Below are 27611 nucleotides of genomic sequence, written 5' to 3'. Positions count from 1 at the left end.
TTTTTTTTTTTTTTTTTTTTTTTTTTTTTTTTTTTTTTTTTTTTTTTTTTTTGCTTACCTTGATCTTTCTCATTCATATTAGCTTCTTCAAATGGCTGGTGATCCTTAGTATTCTATTTCCATTTAAGAATTGAACAGTAAGGCCTGGCACAGTGGAGTTTGCCTTTAATTCTAGAGTTTGGAAGGCTGAGACAGGAGGATTACAAGTTGAAGGCCTGCCTGGGAATTTAGCAAGACCCTCTCTCAAAATAACATAGAAAATGGACTGAGGATATAATTGAGTGGTAGAGCACCCCTGGCTTCAATCCTCAGAACCAAAATAAGAAAAAAGGAATTGGACAGTAAAATGTTCAGATACTCTGTGCCCATGCGTTTGTTGTTGCTGGCTTCTCTTTAGGATGAAGACATGGGTAATTAGCTCTTAAGGTGAAGGGGTGGAAGGCAAAGAGGGTGAAGGTCTTTGTGGGCTCTCCGTGCAATCATTATTTGTCTTAGATTTTGCTTGGGAGGTTAAGCAGCTGGCTTTTGTGTTGGCTCTGAGGGATGGGATTAGGGAGGAACTGGAGGCAGACACTGATTGCTCATGTGCAGACTTTCAGTTAAATTTTTTTGTTTCCAAGTGTATATCTGTCATTCTGATTTTTTTTTTTTCTGGCTGCTGATAGCTAAGTCTTGAGGGGTTCTCTAGAACAGAATAACTTTCTTCTCTGGTTATAGCCTCCTCTCTTTGTACTCTATGCTATTATTCCTCTGTACTGCCTCATCAATTATTCTGCTTTTGGCCTTCCCAAAATTGGTTTCACTTTCTAGTTTGCTGATGGCCTCCTTACCGATTCTCTTCATCCATGTACATTTATGTCTTTATTAATTTATTCATTATTTTTTTAATGGAGACTGAAATTTTGTGGTCACTTGGCCATCTTGATTCAGATGCCCCAAATTGTTTTATTATTTGTTACCTAATAGGCTTTAGGTTGAATCACAAACTACATTTCTGTCATTCATAATTATACTAGTATGTTGAGAATGGCTTATTAAGAAAGAAATACATTTCCTTTTCAGTGGAAATTTATTTATTGCCTCTTAGGTTGCCTGTAGTAATCCTTGTAGTTTATGTCCTATTGGTGAGGATGAAATTTCCTTTACTTTCTGGTCTCTCCTAACTCTTCCTTCTGTCTCTTTCTGTACAGAGTGAAATTCTGGTAAGAAACAATAAATACAATAATGTATATGGGCTTTCCAAAATTACACTTATCCTGACTAACTATTCAAAAGAAAAGTTTTTTTCACACATTGTAAAATATTTTTACAGTAACTTTTAAGTATAACAAGCTGGACATAGTGGCTCATGCCTGCAGTCTCAGCTACTTGGAACACTGAGGCAGGAGGATGTAAGTTTGAGACCAGCCTGGGCAATTTAGCAAGACCCTATTTCAGAACTTCTGGGATGTAGCTCAGTGGTAGAAGGCCCCAGGTTCAATCTCCAGTATAACAAACAAAACAAAGTACATGTAACAGTATATAAATGTATAGTTAAAGCCTTTTTATTAAGAAATTATGTGCATCTTATTTTAATTTCTTATTTGTGGGGAGGAGTAGTTAGAAATATGGTTGTATACATGGCAATGTAAATCATTAGGGTCATATTGCAAGTTTTCTAGTCTTCATCTGATTTATAGCTTAATATTTTTCCTGTGTTAGTTAAAATGAAAGGCTTTTGAAATTCACTGTATTTCTAGGACATAGTACTGGTGCTTTTAATGCCCAAATCTGCTCTTCCAGGTAAATAGTTTTTTCTCCTGTTTTGAGCTTGAAAATTTTATCTGCCTTAATAACCTTTTGTTTAATTAAATGCTTGATATCCTCCTTAGGAACCATTAACACTTCAAAGCAGGTTTTATTATGTCTGATATATTTATAAATTTCACTTTTTTCTTTGCTCCTGGGGTGGGAAAAGTGAAATTTATAAATATATCAGACATAATAAAACCTTCTTAATTATTTTTATAATTTGTCACTAATACATTGAATTTCCTTAGTTTATGTTAAAGGTAAGAGTTGTGATATTTATTTTCAGTAATTCTATAAAGCATAAAAAGGATTTCAGGGTTAACCATACCTGTAGGAGTGTTACAGATATGTTAGAATTATAAGAAAATCATTATTGGTTATATTTCTTACAGAATAGGAAAATGTTTTGCTGATGTGAGATTTTACAAAATTGTAAGCATTGGATTTCTTAGTCTTTTGGAAAATTTACATGTTTTCTTTTAAAAATTGTTTGTGGTATAGCTTAAATTTTTAAAAATAATTTGGTAGTTATAAAATTACCCTGTCTAGCCTTTTCTGAGCACATCATTTTTCAATTCATTATTGAGATTTTTGAAGCCTCTTAATCACATTGCATTCCAGTTATTTGCTTAAATGTGTCAATATCTGAGCTGCATGAGGATTTTTAATTTTTGTGTATTTTAGGTGTTTAAAGATTATTGAATAAATAAGTTAAATAGGGTTGACTTAAAAATTCTAAGCATGGTCAGCTTGTTAATTTTTCTCACTTCATTAATTGCAGGCTTTGAATTAAAGTATAAAAGTATACTGAGTGGGCACTGTGCTCCTGTTCTGGCTTGTGCTTTTTCCCATGATGGGCAGATGCTAGTCTCGGGGTAAGCTCTTTAATTTTCTTAAACCATTTGATATAAAATGGAACATATAATCAGAAAAGCACATAAAGCATAAAAGGTTAGCTTGATGAATTATTGTGATGCCTACGTGTGTAACCATGACTTGGGTCAAGAAATCAAATATTGCTGGTTCTATTCTAGAAACCCTCTCCTTCTAGTGTTCTTTTCTGACTACAATACCTCAGGTTGTAGAAAGTACTGCTTTTTTCTTTTAAAACTGTTTTAAAACAAATCATACCATGTGAATTATTTTGTGTCTAGCCTCCTTTACTCAGCATTATGCTTATAATATCTATTTATATTATTGCATTTAATTACAATAATAAGTCATTAATTTTCATGACTGTATAATATTCTGTTGTGTGGAGGTAAAACCAAAGCTATTTCCTGGTGGTTGAACAATTAATACTCCTATAGTAATGTTTTTATCCTAACCTGTATTTGGCATTGTGGGTCTTTTAAATTTTAGCTCTTCTGATGGGTTCATAGGGTTATCTTACTATGGTTTTAATTTGTATTTCCCCAAAAACTGTGAGGTTAGAACTTGATAGAAGTTTATTGATCTTTTATATTTTCTTCTGTTTTAAAATTTTTTAGTTTTTTTAGATGGACGCAATATCTTTATTTTGTTTTTATGTGGTGCTGAGAATCAAACCCAGTGCCTCACGCATGCTAGGCGAGCGCGCTACCACTTGAGCCACATCCCCAGCCCCTGTATTTTCTTCTTTATGAATTGCTTTTTAATATTTCTTGCCCATTTTCTTATAGGTTATCTTTTTTTAGAAAACTTTTTTATAATATTATTGTATTGTTTTATACCTTTATTTATTTATTTTTATGTGGTGCTGAGGTCGAGCCCAGCACCTCACACATGCTAGGCATGCACTCTACTACTGAGCTACAACCACAGCCCATCTTACAGGTTATCTTTTTATTATTGACTTGTTAAATATGTGTATGTGTGTGTGTGTGTGTGTATTTCTACACATGAATCATTGTTGGTTATATGTGTTGTAAATGTCTTTTGCCACCTTCTAGATTTGCCTTCTCAAATTTCATAATTTTAGTGTTGTTAGTTTATGTTCTGAGGTCTTGATGTTTTTTTCATGTTATCTTCTAAAACCTTCATTGTTTTTCCTTTCACAAAATTGGTTTATGTGTATTAGGTGGATTAGGAATGTAGCTTCATTTCTTTCTATATGGCTTTTTGTCCTAGGACCATTTACTGAAGATTACTCTTTCATCATCACTTACTGTGATCCCTTGTTAGAAATCAGTGCCATGTATATGTGGGTCTGTTTCTCACCCTGCTAGTGTGTCTATTTTTGTGTTCATCCTTGCTATAATACCACTCTTTCTTTATAAGGCTTTATATTTTGACTGTTCTTAGCTCCTGACACTTCCATGTAAATTTTAGAATCATTTGTCAAATGATTCCCATTTGCTGCTCCGCATACATAAATCTCTTTGGGTGTTAGTTGGGATTATATAAAGTCTGATCAGTTGAAATTTGGGGGGAGAATTGACATTTTTGTGATACCAAGTCTTATAATCCATAAATATGGCATATTTTGCCATTTATTTGTCTTAGTTTCCCTCAACAATTGTCTTCCATGTAGAAATCCCTGCTTATCTTTTATTAGACTTATTTCTAGGCACTTAATTGTTTTGTCATTGTCATTATAAAAGTTGTGACTGATATAAGAAAATGTATATGTAAATACAATGGATTTATCTATAAAATTTATTATTTTGGATTTTCTGTGTATAAAAATTTGTAGATAATGGTGGGTTTATCCTTTCCTTTCTAATTTACAAAAAATTTTTTTAGTTGTCAATTGGCCATTATTTTATTTATTCATTTATATATGGTGCTGAGAATCGAACCCAGTGCATCACACATGCTGGGCAAGCACTCTACCACTGAGCCACACAACCCCAACCCCTTTCCTTTCTAATTCTTTTTTTTTTTTCTTTTCCTTTCTAATTCTAATACCGTTAATATCTTCCCAGCCTTACTGAACTGGCTAATGCTGCTATGGTAATGGAAATAGTGATGACAGCCATTGTTGTTTGATTGATTAAGGCAAAGGGAAAACTTTCATTATTAGATATGATCATTGTAGGTTTGGGGGATATACAATTAACAGTTTTTTTTGTTAATTTTTTAATCATGAGTGTTTTCTGTTTCATCAGATGATTTATTTTTCCTTGCATCTTTTGAGATGACCGTAATTTTTTTCTGTTACTCTTTTAGTGGGGTGAATTACAGTGATTTTTTAAATGTTAAATCAACTTTTGTTACAAAAAAAACACACTTGGTCATATGTCAGCCAAACAGTTTTGTTGCCACTATTTTAATGTGGCTCTTTTATCTCAAAAGATAATTATTGTTCATCAAAAATCATAATTTTCCGTTGACTTAGAATTTAAGTCAGTGTAAAGTTCAAACAAAATTGGATTTCTTTTGTTATTTTGAGGGAACAGCTTAATTCACAAGATGGGTATACGTCTTAATGTGCTAAGCTCTCTACCCAGTTGCAACAGGGCTTATAGAAGGATGTTCAAGGCAGTGTGTTCTTGAAGGCATGTATTAAGTCCCTTTTCAAATAGTTAGTACTTATGGTGACAACCTATTAACACTGCAAGATCCTAACATTTCCTTACCTTCTGAATCATGGAAAAAGCGTTAAGTGATACTCAATACTGTTTTTTGTTTGTTTTATAGCATTATAATTCTTTATCAGTTTGTATATATGTGACTTTTAGGTAACTAGCATTAACTGAAATGACCTTTCACAGTTATTCTGGATAAATGGAAGTTCATATTATTAAGTTTTTTGGTATATAATGTTGCTCTAAGTCATATTCAAATGTTTTTCTGAATATTTTTTATTTATTTGGATAAATATTTCAGTTAAGTGAATGAGTTGGAATTATAAGTTGATGAAATAAAAAAGCACTTCAGTTTTTTAGAAGAATCAACAGACATGTTTAAACCATACCTAATATGTGGATACACAAGAACAAACCAATTTATTAATGAGAGAGACTCCATTTGTGACTGAAAATCATTGATAAGATAGAATGGATACATGTGAGAAAGAGGGAGATAGTGAAAAACAGGGTAAGATGGTGGTATGTGAATATTAAGTAGGTAAATTGGCAAAATAGAGAATAGAATAGAATTGCAAGTTAGAAGGTGTGCTAAAGGGAAAGTATGTCAATCATAGATATGGGTGGCTATGTAAAAGGCAGTATAAAATTAATTATGCAAATATAGGAGGATTGGTGAACAGAAAGCACATTCTAAGAGGCAGGAAATTGAGTAGATTAAAATGTATTAGTCCATTTTTTTGTTACTATGTCAAACTACCCAAGTCTGGGTAACTTTATTTAAAAAAATAAAGATGTATTTAGCTTGCAGTTCTGGAGGTTCAAGGGCATGGCACTTACATGGAGCATGTGGTAGATGGACTCAAAATGACAGGAATCCATGTAGAAGAAAGAGGTCACATTTCAAGAGAGGAAACTACACAGCATTTCAGTGTCAGAGGTCAGGCTTAGGCTTTTATTAACAATGTGCTCTAATGAGAACCAACTCAGGGTTCCACAAGGACTACCTTAATTCCTTCTGAGGGCAGTATCCAGTGACCTAAGGACTTCCCACCAGGCCTCACTTCTTAGGTGTCCTACCACTTCTCATATTGCATACTGAGGACCAAGACTCTAACACATGAACCCCTTGAGGGACAAACCGCATCCTAACCATAGGATGTATGATAAACACAAAAAGAAATAGGGGAATAACACTGAAAAAAGAGACTAGAAATGACGGAGAAACTAGATATTGTCAAAACTTGTTCAAACGTTATATACTATATTTAGAAAAACTCATGAAATTTTGAAATCAATTCTAAGGTGCTAGACCTAACTATAGGAGATAGCATTAAAGGTGAAGTAAAGAGCCAGGTGCTGTGGTGCATAACTGTGATCTCAGTGACTTGGGAGGCTGAAGCAGGAGAAATACAAGTTTGAGGCCAGCCTCAGCAACTTAGCAAGTTCTTGTTTCAAAAATAAGTGGAAAGGTCTGGGAATGAAACTCAGTGGTAAAGCTCTTGCCTAGTATGTATGAGGTCTTGAGTTTGATCCCTAGTGGTGTTGTAAGGAAAGAAAACAAAAACAAAAAAACAAAAACAAAAAACCCTCTTTGTCTTGAGTTGAAAACCAATGAGAAAGAAATAGCACAGATAGAGTAGATAATGTGACTGTTTGCAACTAACTTGCTCCTGAGCTCTGGCAACATCGTCCACTGCAGACTTCTCTTGCAAGGGCTAATTGGTGTCTCTCTCTCTCTCTCTCTCTCTCTCTCTCTCTCTCTCACACACACACACACACACACACACACACACACACAGTTGAATATGGCATCTTACCCCCAAACTCTCTAGTCATGTGTCATTTTTTTTTAAGTAGTAGTAGGAGGAGGCCAGTAATCTTATTCTAGAAGAGATGGGAAGTGAGTGTTCTTTCTCCTCTAAAATATGCTTATTTACATTTTATAAGTAAATTAGCTGGAGTTTTATTGTTATGAATCAGGCATGGTTTAAATGAACAGCCTTCTTTTACTCAGTAGTGACCAACAGAATGAGGCTTGAGATCACCTTTCCCAAAACTCAGTCCATTTCTTTTTCCTTTGTACACTAACTAACAATTTATGTCTTCCCAATGCAGTGCTCATAAAGATCACTAATGATGATCCTCCCTCTCCCCGTGCTCCCCAGGTACTGGGGATTTAACCCAGGGTGCTTTATCACTGAACAACATCCCAAGTCCATTATTTTTTATTTTGAGATAGGGACTCTGTAAGTTGCTGAGGCTCAAACTTGTGATCCTCCTGCATTAGCCTCTTGAACTGCTTCTCAAATGATACATCAAAGAGGAATTAGTTTTAATTTTATCTGGTGGTAGTCTCAGAAGATAAAATTTCCTTTTAGTTTTTTTTTTTTAATTGTTGCTTCGACACCAGTGAGAATTTGAGACAAAATGTAATGGGAAGTGGATGGGAGGGACCATTTTGAATGTAAACTTAGCATGGCTGCGTTCTAGTCAGCTCCAAATGAAGTTTTTGCTATCATCCATTTAGAAGCAGCAAACTTAAGTAGAACTGGGCCTAGGTCAATTAACCAAAAGCCACATCACCCAATCACCCATTCACTTAAAATTAAAACACACACACACACACACACACACACACACGTTTCAGTTGACCAGATTTCCACTTAATAAAATCTTCAAAAGTAATGTTTAATGTGCTCCTTACTCTCAGTCACATTGCTATAGCTAGATACCTAGTTTCTGTAGTTCTTATGCAAGTATTTTTGTTTGTGGATACTTGCTCAAATTGATATATCAGAGGGGTGATAAACACTGAGCAGTCCTGTCTGTCATCTTGCTAAATGTCACCATGTAGTGTTTTATTTTCTCCACATTTTTTTATTTGTACATTATAGTTGTACATCATGGTGGAATTTATTGTTACATATTAGTACATACACACAATATAACAATATAATTTGGCCAATATCCCTCTCCAGCAGTTTCCCACTCCCTCCTTCTACCCCCTTGTTCTTTTCCTCTGTGCTACTGATCTCCCTTTGCTTTTCATGTGATAACCCCTCCACCACCACACTTTTCTTTTCCTTTTTCCTCTCTAGCTACCACATATGAGAGAAAACATCCAATCCTTGACCTTCTGAGTTTGGTCTGAATGGTCTCAAGTTCCATCCATTTTCATGCTAATGACATAATTTCATTTTTCTTTATAGCTGAATAAAACATTGTGTACATATACCACATTTTCTTTGTCCTGTTGATGGACACCTAGGCTGGGTCCATACTTTGGCTATTGTGAATTATGCTGCTATGAACATGGGTGTGTATGAATTGCTATAATATGCTGACTTTAATTCTTTTGGATAAATATGGAATATGTAGTGTATTTTTTAAGGGATGCTCAGAAATAGTGGATTTTACCCTAAGAATTTTATACACTCTAGAGATAATAACCTGTATATTGAGGAATTTAGGACTAAATAAAAGTATCTATAAATTATGCCTAGCATACATATACATACTTAATTAATTTTACTTGCTAGTATTTCATATATTTTTTTTTTATTGTAGTTGGACACAGTACCTTTATTTTATTAATTTATTTTGTGTGGTGCTGAGGATCAAACCCAGTGCCTCGCACATGCCAGGCGAGTGCTCTGCATGGAGCCACAACCCCAGCCCCATTCACTCTGTTTTGAAATTTTTTTCTACATCCAGAATGCATTTTGTGCTTCTCATCTTCTTGTATTTTATTTTAGATTTGAAATTTTAAACTGTAATTCCTATTTTGGAATTATTAGCAAGGATTCTAAAGTTATCTGTCATTAACAAATGGATGGCCTACTGAACAAGGAATTTTAAGCTTGGCAATAGATGTGACTCCTATGGTTAGGCTATAATCAACTACCTTTCAATTAGGTACAAATATTGATATTATACAGAGGGTAGTAACAATTGTCTTGCTGATATGTTTTTTCGCAATAGTGGCATAAAGACTACTTCCAAGGAGGAATAACCAGATAGAAAAATTTTAATCTGTTGTTTTAAAATTGTGTACTTTGTTGTAATAATGTGTTTTTCTTTGTATTATCTTTTTTTTTTTATTCCAACACCAAGTTTGGAATTATACTTTCAAAAATGGGTACCAAGCCATACGTACATTATTAGTAATTAGGGTATAACCATATCAATGGTAGAGAACAGTGTTATCTGAAACAACTAAGTAGCAAGTAATAACTTTTCTTTGTAATGATCTTTTCCTTTTGGGTTACTAACATGATATGGAGTTGTATCTTAATTATATATCACAGATGCTTGTTCTGTTTATGTCTGTGAAGCATAAATAGCATATACTGTTTTAATAAAGTGTATGTATATATATATATGTGTGTGTGTGTATATATATATTTCTGATAGATTTTATATTTGGCATTTTTAAAATAAAAATTTATATAAACAAAAAGAGACTGCTTTCCAAATGCTTATGTTTATTAACCTAGAAAAGTCACTAAGGTGATTTAGAGTACTAATTATATAAATGTACTTTGTTTTTATAGAAACTTTCATCATTAATTTTATTTTTCTTTTAAAGATCAGTGGATAAGTCTGTCATAATATATAATACTGTAAGTATTTCAAAATCTTTTGTGTGACCTTAATTATGTTTGTGAAACAACTTCAAATTCAGTTAGGCATGGTAGAAAAAGTAGTTTTCTTCTATTTAGTATGCCCAATAGTATAGTATATACATTCTCCCAAATGCTAAAATAACCAGAAAAGTAATGAATTATTTCTGGGATAAGCTCTTAAATATTGCAATAATGATTTTAAGATGGACAGATTTTAAAATCTGATCATAGGAAATACAAATTTAAGAGTACCAATATCAGGCTGGGGCTGTAGCTCAATGGTATAGCGCTTGCCTTACACGTGTGAGGCCCTGAGTTCAATCCTCAGCACCACTTAAAAAAAGTAAACAAAATAAAAATAAAGATTAAAAAAAAGAGCACCAATATCCAAAAATTACTTTGTCACTTGTTAAACTTTTATATCAGGCTTCCATAACAACAAAGAAGGAATGTTTACCCCAGGGAATTTGGAGAGTGTAACTGAAAGTGAGCTATTATTCCTAGAGACTGGGAAGATTGAGACACTAACATAAGAAAGATCAGGTTATTGTGGAATTGGAAAAATGGATCCACAGATCTGCCCATACATCTATGTGGGTAAAGACCAAGAGTATGAAGAAGAATGAAGATTTTACATATAACAAAGATATAATTGAGAAAAATAGAAAAATATTCAAGAGAAAATTGGGGTTGAATGGAACCTTATAGTGATTGAGCTTATACAGTAGCTATGCCAGCAAATCAATTAGCATGTCAAGCCAAGTAATCTAAACTTTAATGCTCCACACAAAAGTTCAAGTCACTGAAAGGTCTGAAAGGAAATGGGAAAGAATACTCAATCTAGATTAGGTAGATCTTTAATAGTTCATCAACTTTGTGTATATGTGTGTAGGGGGGTGCTGGGTGTTGAGCCCCACCCAGGCCTTGTACATGATAAGCAAATGCTCTACCACTGAACTATTTCCCCAGCACTCTCATCGACTTTTTGATATTTTATATTTGCAAAAAAAGTTATAACATTAAATTTTCTTTGTAAAATATATATAAGTTCTAGTTAAATACATCTATATATTGGTTGGCCACTTAAGTATATTCAAAATATAAGTGACAATTTCTATTCACTGATTCTACAATGTGTACAAGTCACATGCTATAGCAAAAACATATTTTTTTCATTTAACACATTTGTGTTACTATTAATAAATTTTAAAAAATCATCAAATGCTAAGGATCTGTTGTACTAAAACCGTCTAAGAAAGTAGTCAGTAGACAATAATGCTGGTGCCTGAAAAAGAGTGAAATAAGCATTTGTGCAGTACTGGGGATTGAATCAGGGCCTATTGCATGTGAGGCAAGCACTCCATCATCCAGCCCTTTTAAAAATTTTATTTTGGTAACAGAATCACACTAAGTTGCCCAGGCTGGCCTCGACTATGATCACGTTGCCATAGCCTCCCACTTAGCTGGAACTACAGCATGTACCATCACACCCACAGTACTTGATAATACTATTAGTTATAAATGACATTCTTTGCTATTCACTGAGTGAAGTTCCAACTGATATTAGCTACTACGAATACATATGAGAATATGCATAACTATAAATAATGTATGTCAAGTGAATCTTCATCAGTAACTACTCTTGCCTGAGAAAATATTAAAGCTGTTTTTGTTGTTTTCTTTCAGAATACTCAGAATATACTTCACACATTGACCCAGCATACCAGGTCTGAACTTAATCGCATTTTGTATTAATATAATTAAAAAATTAGAAGATACGTAATGTTTATTTTTATTTACTAGGTATGTTACAACATGTGCCTTTGCACCCAATACCCTCTTACTTGCTACTGGTTCAATGGACAAAACAGTAAATATCTGGCAATTTAATCAGGAAACACATTGCCAAGGTTAGTAAGTTAATAATTTTCAACCAAGTTTAACCCACTCACTACTGAGATCAGACATTTAGTAACTCTTTTCTCCTCTGTCATTCTCCTTTTCTCTCTCTTATTTTATTGTGTTAAGGGTCCTTGTGCATAACAGTGCCTTGTGCATAACAGGCAAGCGTTCTACTGAGCCTGAAATTGGGTAAATCAGAGAAGCCAGTGTTAATGTAGTTGACCTATATTAAAACTGTTGGTAAAGACTTTTGAGTGCATACTCATATCATACCTCCCATGGTTTTGTATGTTGTTTATTTGTACTCCATACTAATTTTTCAGATAAATGTAGCCTGAAGACAGAATAGGAATTATAGTTGTATTTTGCTGGCTTTGTTTTTGGTGCATGAAACAACATTGGCACATAATTTAGGATTTTATTTTTGTCACTGTTAGAATTAACTCAAAATGCTGGTGCTGACATGCAGATAGATGATAGAGCAAAAACCTTTGCTGGTATGAGTTTTATATAATAAAGAAAAATTGTTTTTCTGGAGTGAAAAAGAAGTTCCAAAAGAGTAATATTTGATATAACATTAAGTAATATTAAATAATACTTTATACATAGTGATAATTGATTTTTTGAAATTCTTGGAAAGTTAGCTGGGCATGGTGGTGCATGCCTGTATGCCTGTAATCCTAGTGACTCTGGAGCCTGAGGCAGAAGGATTCCAAGTTTAAGGCCAGCCTCAGCAATTTAGCAAAACCCTGTCTAAAAATAAAAAGGGCTGGAGATGTGGCTAAGTGATTAAGCATTCCTGTGTTCAATTCCCAGTACCGCCATGACCAAAGGGATTTAAATTTAAATTTAAATTTTTAAACTTTTTCATTTACTTTGCAGTTCATAGTGGGAATGTTTATGAAAGACTTTATTATTAACCTCACTTGCCTTTTCATGTGTGTATGTGTTTAGCAAAGAGCATGGAAGATCAGCTGAAGCAATTTACTGAAGATTGGTCAGAGGAGGATGTCTCAATGTGGCTTTGTGCACAAGGTTTAAAAGACCTTGTTGGTATTTTCAAGACGAATAACATTGATGGAAAAGAACTGTTGAGTCTTACAAAAGAAAGTCTGGCTGATGATTTGAAAATTGGTAAGATTAGTGAAAAACAGTCTTAAAAACAACTTTTAATTATTTACTCTGAGGTTGATTTTAGTAATCATAACAGAATAACAGCAAGTATTCTGGTGTGTGGGTTTTTTTTTTTTTTTTTTTTGTCTAGAAGGAGAGTATATTTTTATTAGATTAGGCAAAAGAAAGTGTTACATAGCATTTATTTTGGTAACTTAATCTAACTTGTAATTGGAATTTTAAAAATCATTTTAAAAATTGATATGTAATTCATATACCATAAAATTCACTCTCTAAAGTATACAATACAGTGATTTGTGTGTGTGTGTGTGTGTGTGTGTGTGTGTTTTCTCCGAGTTGTACAGTCATTGCCACTATTTAATTTTAGAACATTTTTATCACTTCCAAAAAACCAAAATCCCAAACCCATTAGCTGTCACTGATATTCCCCTTTCTTTTTGGTTCCTGGAATCGATAATCTTTTCTGTGTATATGGATTTGCTTATTTGTGACTTTCCTATAAGTGGAATTATATAATACATGGCCTTTTATGTCTACCCTCTTAGTATGTTTTCAAGGTTTATCCATATTTGATCATGTATCAGTACCCCATTCCTGTTTATGACTATTATTCCATTGTATGAATTTATTGCTTTTTGCTTACCCATTCATCAGCTGATGGAATTTGGGTTATTTCCATCTTTTAGCTATTATGAATAATGTTGTTATGAACAATCATATAAGAATCTTTGAGCATTTCAGTATTCTTGGGTGGATAATTAGTCTGAATTGTTGAGTTATATTGTAACTCTTTGCTTAACATTTGAGGAGCTGCCAAGCTGTTTTACCTATGCAGCTGTGGTATTCTACAATTCCACGAAGGTTACGGTTTCTCACATCCTAAATAATACTCATTTGCTTTTTAAATTGTAGCCATTCTTGTGGATTCAGGTTTTGATTTGCATTTCCCTGCTACTAATGATGTGTCATAATCCATATGGGCTGCAATAACAAAAATCTCATAAACTGGGTAGTTTATAAACAACGTAAATTTATTTTTCAGAGTTCTGGAGGCTGGAAAATCCAAAATTATTGTATTGGCAAAGTATTGTTATCTACTGAGGGACTATTTCCTGCTTTATGTATGCCTTCCCACTGTCTCTGCGTGGTGGAAGGGGCAAGTTTTCTGTTTTGTGCCTCTTTTTATAAGGGCACTAATCCTATTTATGAGGACTCTACTCTCATACCCTAATTACATCCCCAAATTTCCAGCTCCTAACACCATCTTATTGGCGATTTCAGCATATGAATTTGGTGGAGGGGAACACAAAATTCAAACCATAGCAGGTGTTGAGCATCTGTTTCTCAACTTATTGATCATTTTTATACCTACTTGGAGAAACATCAATCCTACGTCTTTTTTTTTTTTTTTTTTTTTTTTGGTGGAACTGGTGATTGAATGCAGGTCTTCACACATGCTTTGGGAGCACTCCTAATCACTAAGTTACATCCCTAGTCCTTTATTTTATTTTGGGTCTTGCTAAGTTGCTGAAGCTGGCCTCAAAATTAAGTTTCTCCTGTCTTAGCTTTCTGAGTACCTGGGATTACAGGTATGCACCACTATGCCCAGAAATGTTTTTTTGTCTTTTATTTTTGTTTTGTGAGAGTTTATATATGATTTGCAAATATTTTCTCCCATTTTGTGGGTTATCTTTATATTTTCTTGATAATATCTTTTGGTGCACTGGTACACAGAAATTTTAAATTTTGATGAAATCCTATTTATCTGTTCTCCCTCCAATTATTGCTTGTGCTATAGGTGTCATATCTAAGAAACAATTGCTTAATCCCAATCTTGAAGATTTATACTTGTGTTTTCTTCTGTGACTAAGCTTTAGAACTTAGAACTTAGGTCTGTTTTTGTTTTTGTGATACTAGAGATTGAACCTAGGGCCTTCCACAAGCTAGGCAAATGCTCTTTCAGTGAGCTATAGCTCTAGCCTTTTTTAATTGCATTTTCAGACAAGGTCTTGCTAAATTGCCCAGGTTGGTTTTGAACTTGCAACCTTTATGCTTCCTGCTTCTTGAGAAACTAGGAATATGGGGGTGTGCCACTGCACCTGGCTTGGCTTAATTTTTAATATAGTGTGAGATAGGGGTTATCTTAATTCTTTCATGTGTGGATATCTAATTGTTCCAGTATCTTTTGTTGAAAAGATGGTTCTCTTCCCTTTGAATTTTTTTGATACCCTTATTGAAAATCAGTTGCTCATAAATGTGATGTTTATTTCTGGAATCTTAATTCTGTTTCATTGATATGTCTGCTCTTAGGCTGATACCATATTGTCTTATTGTACTTTTGTAGTAAGTTATGAAATTGGGAAGTGTATTTGTCCCCCATCTTTGTTGTTGTTTTCAAAATTGTTTTGGCTATTCTTGATCTTTTGCTTTTCTATATGTGTTTTAAGATCAACTTGTCAATTTTTGCAGAGCTGTTTTGATAAGAATTGTATTGAATATTTAGTTCACTTTAGAAATTGGCATTTAATAATATCAAGTCTTCTAATCCATAAACATAGGATGTTTTCTTTCATTCAGATCTTCTAAATTCTTTCAACAATGCTTTGTAACTTTCAGGTTTCCATTCATTTTTGTTAAGTGATTTAATAGTCAAGGATTTTTAGTATATTCATAGAGATGTACAACTATTATCACAATCTAATTTCAGAATATTTGCATTGCCCTCAAAAAAAAAAAAAGGAAAGAAAGAAAGAAAAACCTGCACTTGTTATCAGTACTCCTTATTCTCTCCTCTCTTTAAGCCCTGGCAATCACTAATTTACTTTGTATCTTGATGAATTTGCCTATTCTAGATGGCCATTCCTTACGAATGAAATCATATAATATGTCCTTTTTTTCTTGGTTCTGGAGATTGAATCAAGGGCTTTCAAGATGCTAGACAAGCACTCAGCTACTTCCCCAGACCTTTCTTATTTTAAGACAGGGTCTTGCCAAGTTGCAGAGTCTGGCTTTGAACTTTTGATCCTACTGCCTCACCCTGCTGAGTAGCTAGGATTACACATGTAAATCACTGCATCTGAAAATACATGTGTCCTTTTATATTTGACTTCCTTCATTTAATATACTTTCAAGGTTTATCCATGTTCTTGTATGTTTCAGCACTTCATTCTTTTTTATGGCTATTTCAGTGGATGACTATACCACATGTTGTTTATCTATTCACCAGCTGACGGACATTTGGTTTTTCCACTTTTGACTATTATCTATAATGCTGCTGTGAACATTAATGTACAAGTTTTTGCATGCCTGTATGCTTTTTTTGTTCTCTTGGTTATATGATTAGGAATGCAATAACTGTATGTTCAACACTTGGAAGATCTGACAGACTATTTTCCAAAGCAAGTGCATTATTTTACTTTCCATTAGCACTGGGGCTAGTTTCTTATCCTTGCCAATATTTCCTATTACCTGTCTTCTAGCTTATAGCCATCCTAGTAGCTTGAAGTGGTATTTTATTGTGGCTTTATTTATGGTTAATGACTGGTACATTTTTTAAGTGCCAGTTGGCCATTTATGTATATTCTTTCCTGTGCCATTTTTGGTTTGTTTTGTGGTACCAGGGTTTAAACGCAGGGGTATTTAAACACAGTTTTGCTCTGGTTCTTTTTATTTTGAGACAAGGTCTTGCTTAGCTGCCCAGGCTGTCCTTGTACTTGCAATCCTCCTTCCTCAATCTCCCAAGTAGCTGGGATTACAGGTGTGTGCCATGGAGCCCAGCATCCTTTGCCCATTCAGAAATTACTTGTCTTTTTATTATTGATATGTAAAAGTTGCTTTTGTATTCTTATTAAAAAAAGCAAACTTTGGAGTCTTAGTGCCTTGTTTTAATAAACATAATAACCAGACACTCTTATCAATATGCTGTAGTAAAACCTTAGTCAACACAAAGCTTGGGAAATAGGGTATCTGTATTAATATTTATTACTAATGAAGAGTGAAATATCAAACATTTTACTATAGAAAACATTTTAAAATACAATAGTATACTTTCTTTAAATAGTAAATATAACCTTTTAAGAAGTCAACAGGGTTGGGCAAGATGGACTACACTTGTAATCCCCGCTACTTAAGATCTAAATCAAGGCCAGTCTGGGCTATTTAATGAGACCCTGTCTCAAAATAAAAAAAGGCTGGGGATGTAGCTCAGTGGTAGAGTGTTTGCCTAGAATGTGTGAGGCTCTGGGTTCCATCTCCAGTACTGCAAAAACAGTAACAACAACAACAACAAAAACACAATGGGTAGATGGTAAAAGTTATGTTGTCTGTTCAGGTCATATCATGTGAGTTACTTTTGTATTGCTAATAACTTCTTTACTTTATAATTTACTCACTCTGAGAGTAGGTAATAGACTGTAGGATGTCTTTTATTTTAAAAAACATCTGGTAAATTTAGCATCTTAGTTGATTTCTCATTAATCTCACATAATGAATCTTTACCTTATCCAGCAGAAGTACTTGATACTATGAATTAATTTTAGACTCAAAAAAGGATGTTTGAAAATAAAAGCACAATAAAAAATGAATAGAAATAGAATTCTGTTTTGGTTGTTAGATAAATAAAAAAATAAGATATTCTTACAGGATTAAATTAATGGCCTGAAATATTCTTGTAGAATGAATCTTGGGTTTAGTAGTGATAATCAATGAAAATAAGTTCCATAAAATGTTAGAAGTTCAATGAAACGACAAATTCAATGGTAGTTAATGATGAATTTGAACAATCATGAATAGATACAGAAATGTTGCATATTTTCTAATGATTCTATGTTGAGTTTGGAAAGTTGGGAAACTCAACAAATTAGACACAGAATAAATTAAGTAAACAGATTACATGTTTTTATATTTATATTTTCACATAATCCTGAAGTATCTTCATTCTAAAGGCTCAAGAAGCTACCCTTAATCTTCTCAAGTGCTATTTTAAGATACAGTGAATCCTTTTAGTCTTGAATTTTAAGAAAAACAGATCCTTTCTCAAAACAGCAAATTGGACTAATAGAGAATTAAAATTGGGTCTGAAAATAAATGTAAAAGGCAAACTGATGAATGCATAACTGTTTTGCTTGCTTTTACCTTGTGGTATAATTTTTAAAACAGTTCTAATGTCAGTATAAATTAATTCTGAATTTGCTTAACATTCAACAGATGGAGGAAGTTGATTGAGAAGTAAAGTATATTGATCAAAGTAGTATATCCATTGTTTGACATTTAAAAAATTGTTATGGAATTAAACAGTCTATCAAATCTTCTATCCATGGACTTTTTGTAAATATACAATAAAGGGACTTAACTGCATATGAATATTTGAATCTGGTGCTTACCCAAGGTTAATAGCCATTTTCTAGGATTCCTAATGAAACATAGTAGACACATAGTATTAATTAAGGAAGTAAATTCTTATATCTAGTACTAAATTTGCATAAGGAATTTCCTGACAGATTACAGGTTCAAAAGATCCTTAATGTTGAGAGGGATATCTTTTTAAGACATCTGTGAATCCATGAATTTATAAACACTAATTTAATAACATGTCTTAGAATTTGGAATTGTTGGGCTAGGGTTGTGGCTCAGCGGTAGATCACTCATCTAGCACAGGCGAGGCCCTGGGTTCGATCCTCAACTCCATATAAAAATAAATAATTAACAATATTGTATCCATCTACAACTAAAAATATTTTTTTAAAAAAGAATTTGGAATTGTTGTGATATAATGATAGAAATTTAGATTGACAAATGCCAAGGAATATATGTCATGCTTATATTCAAATAATCAAGAATCATACATTTCTAATTGGAAATGAGATGTTTTCAAAGGTTTGCTCTTTGTTTTGATTTTTTTCTTTCCAAGAAATCATAAAAGCACATAGGTGTTTTTTTTTTTCCCCTAATTTTCTGTGATTTGGAAAAGTGTCCCCCAAGGGTCCATATGTTAAAAAGTCTGGTCACCAGCCTGTGGTGTCACTGGGAGATGGTGGAACCTTTAATAGGTGGGACCAAGTGGGAAGATGTTAGATCACTAAAGGTGTGTCCTTGAAGTGGATATTGTACCCAACCCCTTTTTCTCTCCCTCTTTCTCTTGTTTCCTGGGTGTCATGAGACAAGCAGCTTCTTTTGCCATGCCCTCTTGCTGTGATGTTCTACCTTTCCACAGGCCCAAAAGCAATGGGGCCAAGTGATCATGGACTGAAACCAATCCAAAATAAACCTTTCCTCCTTTTAAGTTGTTATTACCTCAGGTATTTCGTCACAGTAATGGAAAACTAACACAGAATTGGAAAATTATAATACAAATTCCTTTTTAAATTTTACATATCAACTGTTTTCACATCCTCAGATTTTGAAAGTTTCATGTTTCAGTTCCTAGTAATGCTTCATTATGTCGATTTTTCACTTGTTTAAAACTGTGAATGTTATTGACATTGTCATTCTGCATGTCATTAAATATTTTTCCTATTTATACATAAAGCGAAATAGTCCCTTCAACTCCTAGTTATTGTGCACTGATCTGCCATTGGAATGAGCATAACTTTTCATTTCAACTGCTGCTTTTAAGTTGGTGCATCCCACTTTCCATTGAGTACTTGGACATTTTTGGTATCTCCTTTTCTCAAACTGATCAGTTGTCCTGTTGCATCTTTCCATACAGGTGTGGACCACACAGTTTTTCTGGATATTGGTGATTTGTCCTTACCTATTTTTATTGTAGGATTCATGAGGATACCTTGCTACCTTGTTTTGTTGAAAATGTTGTCCATGGAATATAAGTTTGTTGTGTAGTTGCTCTGTTTTTATGTGGGGATTCAGAGAAATTTAAAATGATACTGCTTCTACCACTTTCACCAAATTCTAACCAAAAACCTACTGTACCTATAGTTGTGTATTTCTTTCCTAAGTTAGCTTTTATATCTCATTTTCTGTTGATCATTCTAATCATTTTATAATTTTTTGTCAAAAAATAAATAAAAAACAATTTTTAAATTTTCTTTCCAGGTTACTAGCATTGGGTTCTGTTGTTTTCCATGGGGCAGTGGAGACCAGCCTATTTGTGCATGGTAGTTATCAGGCTCCTGTGCTGTTCTGTTCTCCAGCCTCTAGCTAATGCTGGTTGTGCTGCTTTGGTAGTGTTCCTTATAGGACAGAATTGGAAAGAGTGAAGGGCACAAGTAGAAAGAACTTTTGACCATTTGTGTACACAAATATCTGCTCTAAACTGTCATTTCCCACCTCCCATTCTCAACCCAGTTGCCTTTGTTTTGTTTGGGAAGGAAAGGAGGGTGGATTTGGTGGCCCATTTTGCTTTACAAAAAACCAGCTAGTATTTCAGGAGTATAGTAGATAATAGGCAGATACTGCTATTTCTTATACCAAGAGTTTACTGGCCATCAGCTAGTAAGGGTCCTTGCTTTCTGAGCAGTTAAGTTTAGGGTACTTCTTCCCAAAACCCAACCATAAAAGGAGATATTTGTGGTTAAACTCTTTGGAAATGGTCTGGTAAATGTTCCCCCGAGAGCAAGGTGATCTCACTCCTGTGTGTATGTGTGTGGTACTGGGGAGTACACCCAGGGGTGTTTTGCCCCAGAGCTATATCCCCAGTCCTTTTTATTTTTTATTTTTGAGACAGAGTCTAAGTTCCAGAGGCTGGCCTTGAACTTGTGATCCTCCTGCCTTAACCTCCCCACTCACTGGTATTATAAGAGTGTCACCATGCCTAGCTTCGATTTTTAAATGATGCTAAACTTATCCAAGGATAAGACCCAGTTTGGGGGAATTTTGAATTAGGGCCTCTTATATTCTGTGTTACAAATATATACACATTCTATATATTAATTTACATGTATAATATTTTTGACAGGAAAATACTTTTTTCAGAATATTAATTGCTCTTATATCCTTTTCTTGTTGTAAACTATATAATTATCCCTTTAAATGAGATCTTACTGTGTAATTTTACAAACATGTTCTAGAAACACTCATGAGAGTTAATCAAGCCCTGTGGAGGTAGAGTTTTACTTGGCAAATTATCAGGAAGCAGATCCTAGTCACAAGAGGTTTTCTACTATCTTACCTCTAATAGGTGCACCTCAGTACATCTTGTTCAGTCAAGCCTTCAATCTGTTGGTCTTACCCATCTATTTAAATCGCTTCTATTCTCATTTCCCTCGTTACTTAACTTTTGAAGTGCATGACCTATCATTATAGTTCGTATTCAATCCTCCAATTTATTTGATGAAAATAAAAATACACAGTTCAGTTAATCTTCAGAAAATGTGGTACTGTGGATGGACCAATCTTGGGAAGAGGTGAACTCAGTGCACTGTCGTGAGTTATTCTGACTTGTTACATTTAAGTCTGTGTTGATCAGATAACAATGTACTTGACTTTAGAGGCACCCTTCTCTTTGTAGGCACTTTTGAGTAGCTTTCTATTCAATCTGGATAGTGATCTCAAACTATCTGAGTCAATATTTTTGCAAAATCATTCAACATGTAAAGAAATTATTGATTCTGTTACTTTAAAAAATGCTTTAGAGATCCTTAATTTGGTTTTAGCAATTTACATATTAAAAAAGTCCCAGGAAGGTAGTCACTAAGCAGCAGGCCAATTTGCTACATTAACATAAATATGGGCAGCTAGCCCCAATAAATTTAAACATTTATTACTCATGGCACTGAAGGCATGAGCTTCATGTTCTGATTGATTCCCTTTCCGCCTATGCCTCATGGGAGCCATTTGTGTTTGTGTCATAGCTGAGGAACCCTGAGCTTATGAAATTCCCAGTCTTATAAGGGGACTGTTAGCAGAGTAGGCCAATAGGAAAACATCATCTTCATACTGGTTATGAAACAAACTTGCTTTCTGCCTGGGAAAGAGAGTGTATCTGACCTCCAAGGACATTTGCAAACTTCCTTGAAAAGATTATATAACATAAGAAGTATCCTAAGATGTGCATAAGCACCCTGGGGAATTATCTCTCAACAGAAATAGTGCTGGTTTGGCTTTTTATGGGAACTACGAAGCATTCTGAAATACAATTCTTTTCTTCTATCCATCCTACCCTAAATACCTCAAACTAAAGTAGAACTGTCAACCAGTTCTAAAAATATAACTGGTTTATAAAATATATTCTAAAAATAAACAACCAATAACACTAAACTTCCTAAAATCAATTATACTAGACTTCTAAAAGTAAAAATTGAGATGATTTTTTAAAATTAAAAATGAAATTTGTGCATACTGTTTTGGACAAGCAGCTGAGACTTTTCATTGTGTTTCATATAAGAATGAGCAAATATATCTAATTTCATTGTTTAATGTATTATTATAACATGGGTTTTTTAAATTATTCATCTGAACTTTCAAAGTTATTAGTAATTTTTTGTTATATAGATTTTTAATCTTTGTTTTATGGTGCTGGAGATTGAACCCAGGACCTTGCATGTTTAATGCGATGACAGGATCTTTCATAAGAACTAGATCCATAGCCTATGTCATATAAATGAACCAATAAAATGAACCTTTTCTGGTTTTGTTGTGTGTTAATTTCTGGCACCTGAAATTCTTGAATTTTCACAATCTAAGGTGGTTCAAAATAAACTATCAGCTGCTGACATAGCTTAACCGACAGGTAGTATTCTGTATTACAGTGATTCATAAAGGAATTTTTAAGACATTTTCATATGGTAAAACAGTATGTTGGAATATTCCTGGTTGTAGTAGATAAAAATCTTTTTGCTAAGGACCGGCAAAAAAAATTTCCAGCCCTTGGGCTAGGGCTGTGGCTCAGTGGCAGAGTGCTTGCCTCGTATGTGTGAGGCACTGAGTTCGATCTCCAGCACCACATAAAAATAAATAAGTAAAATAAAGGCATTGTGTCCATCTACAATTAGAAAAAATATTTTTAAAAAATCCAGCCCTAATGGAATACTTTCTTTTCAGAATCTCTAGGGTTGCGTAGTAAAGTGCTGAGGAAAATTGAAGAGCTCCGGACCAAGGTGAAATCCCTTTCTTCTGGAATTCCTGATGAATTTATATGTCCAATAACTAGAGAACTTATGAAAGATCCTGTCATTGCATCAGGTATGTGTGATGCCTACCAAGTCGGCAGGGCACGCTTATGTGCTAAACAAATAATATAGACAAAAGTTTGCTTAAATGTGGAGAACTTTCAACATTCCTGTTTTCTCACTAGTTTTTTTCCTTTGGAAAAACTCATTAGGCCTGAGGTAAACAATTGAACATTTTATAATAAAATTGGACAGGTTCAGAATTGAGACAAAAGGATTTTTCAGATTTTACTTAAACTTGTAAAACATATATATAGTTGCCAGAACATAAAGATATCATTTTTAAGTTAGACTACTGAGAACACTTAGGGTTTGTCATAAACTTAAACAAATATAGAGAAAAAGAATTTAAAGATGAAGCTGTAACATTCCACATTATTAATCATTGTCCATATACACATATTTTACGTAGTTGTAATTAGTGAATTCATATTCCATTGTGGGGTGTTTTATTTGACCTCAAATTTTATTACACATTTCTGCATATTGACTTAGTCTATGTAATTTGTACTCACAATACAATACCTCTGAGGCTTTGCTACATTTTATTTAACTCTTCTACTAGTTGGTGTGTGTGTGTTTACAAATCTTGTTGTAGCTCCATAGTACTGACATCTCAGTTTCTGTTGTCACTATTACTTAGGGTATTTCCATGGGATGTATGCCCCAGTGCAATTAGTATATTAGAAACTGTATTCCTTATACTAGAGAGGCAATGAGTTCTATACCTTCCCCTTCCTTGTCTGATTGGATATCAGTGATGTTTTTTGTCTTTCTCAATGACACATGAAGAGCAACTTCACTTTCCATTTCTTTGTGTAAGACTGAGTTTGATCATCTTTTTTGATTTGTAATTTTCTTATGTGACTTCTTATTCATAAAGCATTTAGTTCAAATTCAGCTCTTTTAGTTTTTATTCTTTAATAAGAAACACACTTATGCAAGGCGAGTACATACACTGAAGACCCAGACTGCCTGAGTCTGCATCATTACTTATCTGTGTTATCTGTGGAGGACTATTCAATCTCTCTGGTCCTCATTTTCCTCATGTACAAAATGGGGATATTAGTACTTACCTCATGAGATTCTTGAATGAGTTAATATGTTAGGTATGTAAAACAACTGCATATAATAAACATTGTAGTGTTAGCTTTTTTAAATTTCAAACTGAAATTTACTATGGGTATAGTAGTGGCTATATATTTTTGAGTTGGTATATAAGGATTCTTGTTTGTAATTGAAACTCAACTTGAGTTGGCTTTCGATGATATAGCAATTGACTTATTAAATGTGAATCGTAGTGTATTCAGAATTTCCTTATCTGTGCAGAGCCTTCTGAATAATCACTTGTGTGCCTTTCCCACATGGTGGAAAAACATGACTACAAACTGGTCCTAAAGTTTATTTACATTTTATGTTTTTGCCCACTTGAGAGTGATCGGTCTGACAAAATCCCCACAAGAACTCATTGGCCTAATTTGAGCCAGAACCCTGGCTCGGTGGTCATCTGTTACAGGAATGAGGTGGAAGACTGCCTTCTTAGCTGTAGAGAATTAAGAGGAAGATAGTATTGGGAAGGGCCTCTCTCAGAAAAGGGGGTGTGGCACTGACCAAATGGTAAATGTCCACTTTAAACATTTTTCCAAGTTTCCTATCTTTAAAAGCATATATTACTTTGTATTAAAGTTACAAATGGTTGAGTTTTGAGGCTGTTTTTTTGGGGGAAACATCTGCATGGGATCAAAGAATATGAAAGGATTTTTGTGAGGAGGAGCTTGAGATTTTCCTTGTTTATTCATTCCTTGTTAAGGGTATAATTTTAGACATTTTATAAAAATGTCCTCTTTGATTGCAAAATCATTTTTAGCAACATTGATGTCAGCATATAACATGTTAAAATTCAATCATGATCTTTAAATAGTGGAATTGGACCAGTGTCTTTATGATTATAGATAGATTTGGGCTAATTGCTGTTGGCATGGAGAATTTTCTATTTTCCATTTGAGCCCTCCCCACCCCACCCCATCCCATCCCACCAGTATTTACATCTTTTGAACCAATTGCCTTGGACGAATTTCTAAGATATTTGTGTTTCATTCTTTTAAAAAATAGGCACTAAACATTTAAAAAATGGAGGCTTTCTGTACTCTAAGCACTGATTTAGTTTTGGTGTGTCCTTCTATTTCGTTATTTTAACTGATTAATATAAAAACTGTACTTATTTTGGAGGTACCTGTGATGTTTTGATAACTCTTTACCAACATGTTATTCTATAAGAAAATATTGTTGATCATATAGTGCCTTCAGGTGGACTTGTGTAAATTTATCTTTTAATTTTAAAAAACTAACTTGGTCATATTTGCCCATTTAGTCCTTCTTAGAATTTCTTTATGTTACAGTAGAAAATATCTGATGTTTTGACTAGGATTATAGGAAGTTAAATGAGGGGTGAAAGTAACTTTGCACTAGTCAGGCATTCCTTTTATTCTTTTTCTATTCCTGCCAGGTCTGTTCTGTTTAACTTAATTCACTGAAAGTAACAATTTATGATATTAAAACCTTCTAACCTTGATCTGACCATTTTGCTTGTTCTACATTGTTTTCACTATATCTGGAGAAACACTCTCTTCTCTTAGTTCAGGTGTTCTGTCAGTTTAATTCCTATGTTTTGCTTCAAAGAATGTCTTTGGTATGGATTTCTTTTGCTCAGGACATGCTACGCATCTTGAGTGTAGGTATCTTCCAATTTCAGACATTCTCATACATGTTTTTTTCAGACTTTCCTACTAATATACTATAAGTTGTCTAACCTGCCCATTGAGATTTCAGTTATTTTATTTATCTTCTCTGGAAATTCCATTTAGCATGTAGAATCCATAGACCCTGGAGCTACATTGCTTGGGTTTGAATGCCAGCTGTCATTTCATACCAGTGTGACCTTGAAAAGTTATTCAGGCTACAGTTTCTTCATCTCTAAAACAAGGATAATTGTAATACCTGCATTACAAAGTTATACAGAATGAATAAATATAGTACCCTGCAATGGTCTGATACACTATTTTTTTCATAGTATATTTTTCTAAGGCTGTCTTTTTTTGAGGCTTTTGAGATTGTAATTAAGTATCATCTGTGGAGTTCCAGTGGGGGAAGAGGACATTTAACTCTGGAGAAGAGGTGTGCTTGGTCCATTTTCTTGGACAGGAAAGTGTGCAGCAATGTGTTTGAGTATTTTTCCCCCCCCATGGACAAGAGAGTAGAGCCCAGACCACTGAGCTAATATTTTTCACTTAAATCTTTCAATGCTAAGTAAGCTATTCATTCAAAAAGATGCTACTTTTATTCACCATTTCTAGATATAATATAGCTAGAAGTTTTTAGGTTCACTCAATCTGCTTTCTTATTAGAAACACAAGTATAGGAAATGGATAAATCTCACAATAGGTATCATGACTGTGGTATTTTGCCACAACTTATTCATCTGAGTGCATTAAATTGAAGAATGTGTCCATTAAAATAATCCAGGAGCGTCTTAAATTTACTTCTTAGAACTTGTCTGGATGGAAATAATTTAAAATTATTTAGGTCATTTTGAAAATGTAATGAAAATAAGCAATACTGAATGTAGTGTTTATCATATTATCTTTTTAAAGTTTTTTTCCTCAACTTAGTTACAGTAAACTTTTTACATGGATTCTAAAAAACAATCGTGTCATTAATACAGATTGTCAGATGCAATTATTTTGTGTTAGAATATTTTGAGTGCTTTTTTATTCATAAAAATGCTAGTGTGTGGGGGGGATGTGGTCTGTCATAGCTCTTGACAATCCTTTTCTTTACTACTTTGGGATAACTGAATTGCGTAGAGTAAGAAACTGGCAGAGAAAAAATATTCATTTAAGAAAATTCAATGAAAGGTGACAAAATACACTATAAAACAATGGAGATTAGGAAATATTAAAAATTAAATAAGCTCACTGATTAGCTAATTTAATATTCTTAGTTCCTTCTTTTCAAATGATGTTAGCATAAAGGTAACCAATACATCAAAAATATAAAACTTCCTAAAATATCAAATTTATTAATTCAGCTCCCATTATGAAAGAATTTTTCTGTGATTCATAAAGGAAGAGTCTGAGATTAGCTAATAACACATAATCCCTCTATGTAACCCAGCCTAAAAATGAGACAGTTGTAGCAAGTAGTAAGGAAGGGGGCTGCATACTTGTCACCTGGAAAGGTACTGCATTTACAGTACCAGAGACCATGACTCTTAGCATAATCATTACTATCTGCGTAATCCCAAACACAACAACGACCTTCATAAAGGAGGAACTATAGGCAATGGGAGGAGAAAGCACAATAAAAACCTTGATCATACTTCAGTCTAAAATAGTGATATATCAAATTCTGAACCTTCAAAATAGAAAGTATACCTTCTTTTTAAACACATACAGGGGATTCTTTAAAGGGTCCCCTCACTTTAAAGTCTAGCTCAGTGCAAATGAATTAGCTATTACTGAACT

The 27611-nt window shown here is 33.8% G+C and overlaps 1 protein-coding gene across 4 annotated transcripts in view; it reads left to right on the top strand.

Moving 5' to 3' along the window:
• The window catches only part of Wdsub1 (WD repeat, sterile alpha motif and U-box domain containing 1), a 44916-nt gene that overhangs the window by 11027 nt on the left and 6278 nt on the right, over positions 1-27611 (top strand). For all 4 annotated transcript variants that reach the window (XM_048812335.1, XM_048812336.1, XM_048812337.1 and 1 more), the window contains 6 exons: positions 2573-2666; positions 9892-9925; positions 11615-11655; positions 11732-11838; positions 12785-12964; positions 22961-23101. In XM_048812335.1, the coding sequence (XP_048668292.1) occupies positions 2573-2666; positions 9892-9925; positions 11615-11655; positions 11732-11838; positions 12785-12964; positions 22961-23101 (597 nt within the window). The remainder of the gene's footprint in view (positions 1-2572; positions 2667-9891; positions 9926-11614; positions 11656-11731; positions 11839-12784; positions 12965-22960; positions 23102-27611) is intronic.

This window comes from Marmota marmota, unplaced genomic scaffold (assembly GCF_001458135.2).
Source record: "Marmota marmota marmota unplaced genomic scaffold, marMar, whole genome shotgun sequence".
Classification (NCBI taxonomy): domain Eukaryota; kingdom Metazoa; phylum Chordata; class Mammalia; order Rodentia; family Sciuridae; genus Marmota; species Marmota marmota.
The sequence above is the reverse complement of the archived record's forward strand: the minus strand, read 5'-3'. Positions and strand labels throughout refer to the sequence as shown.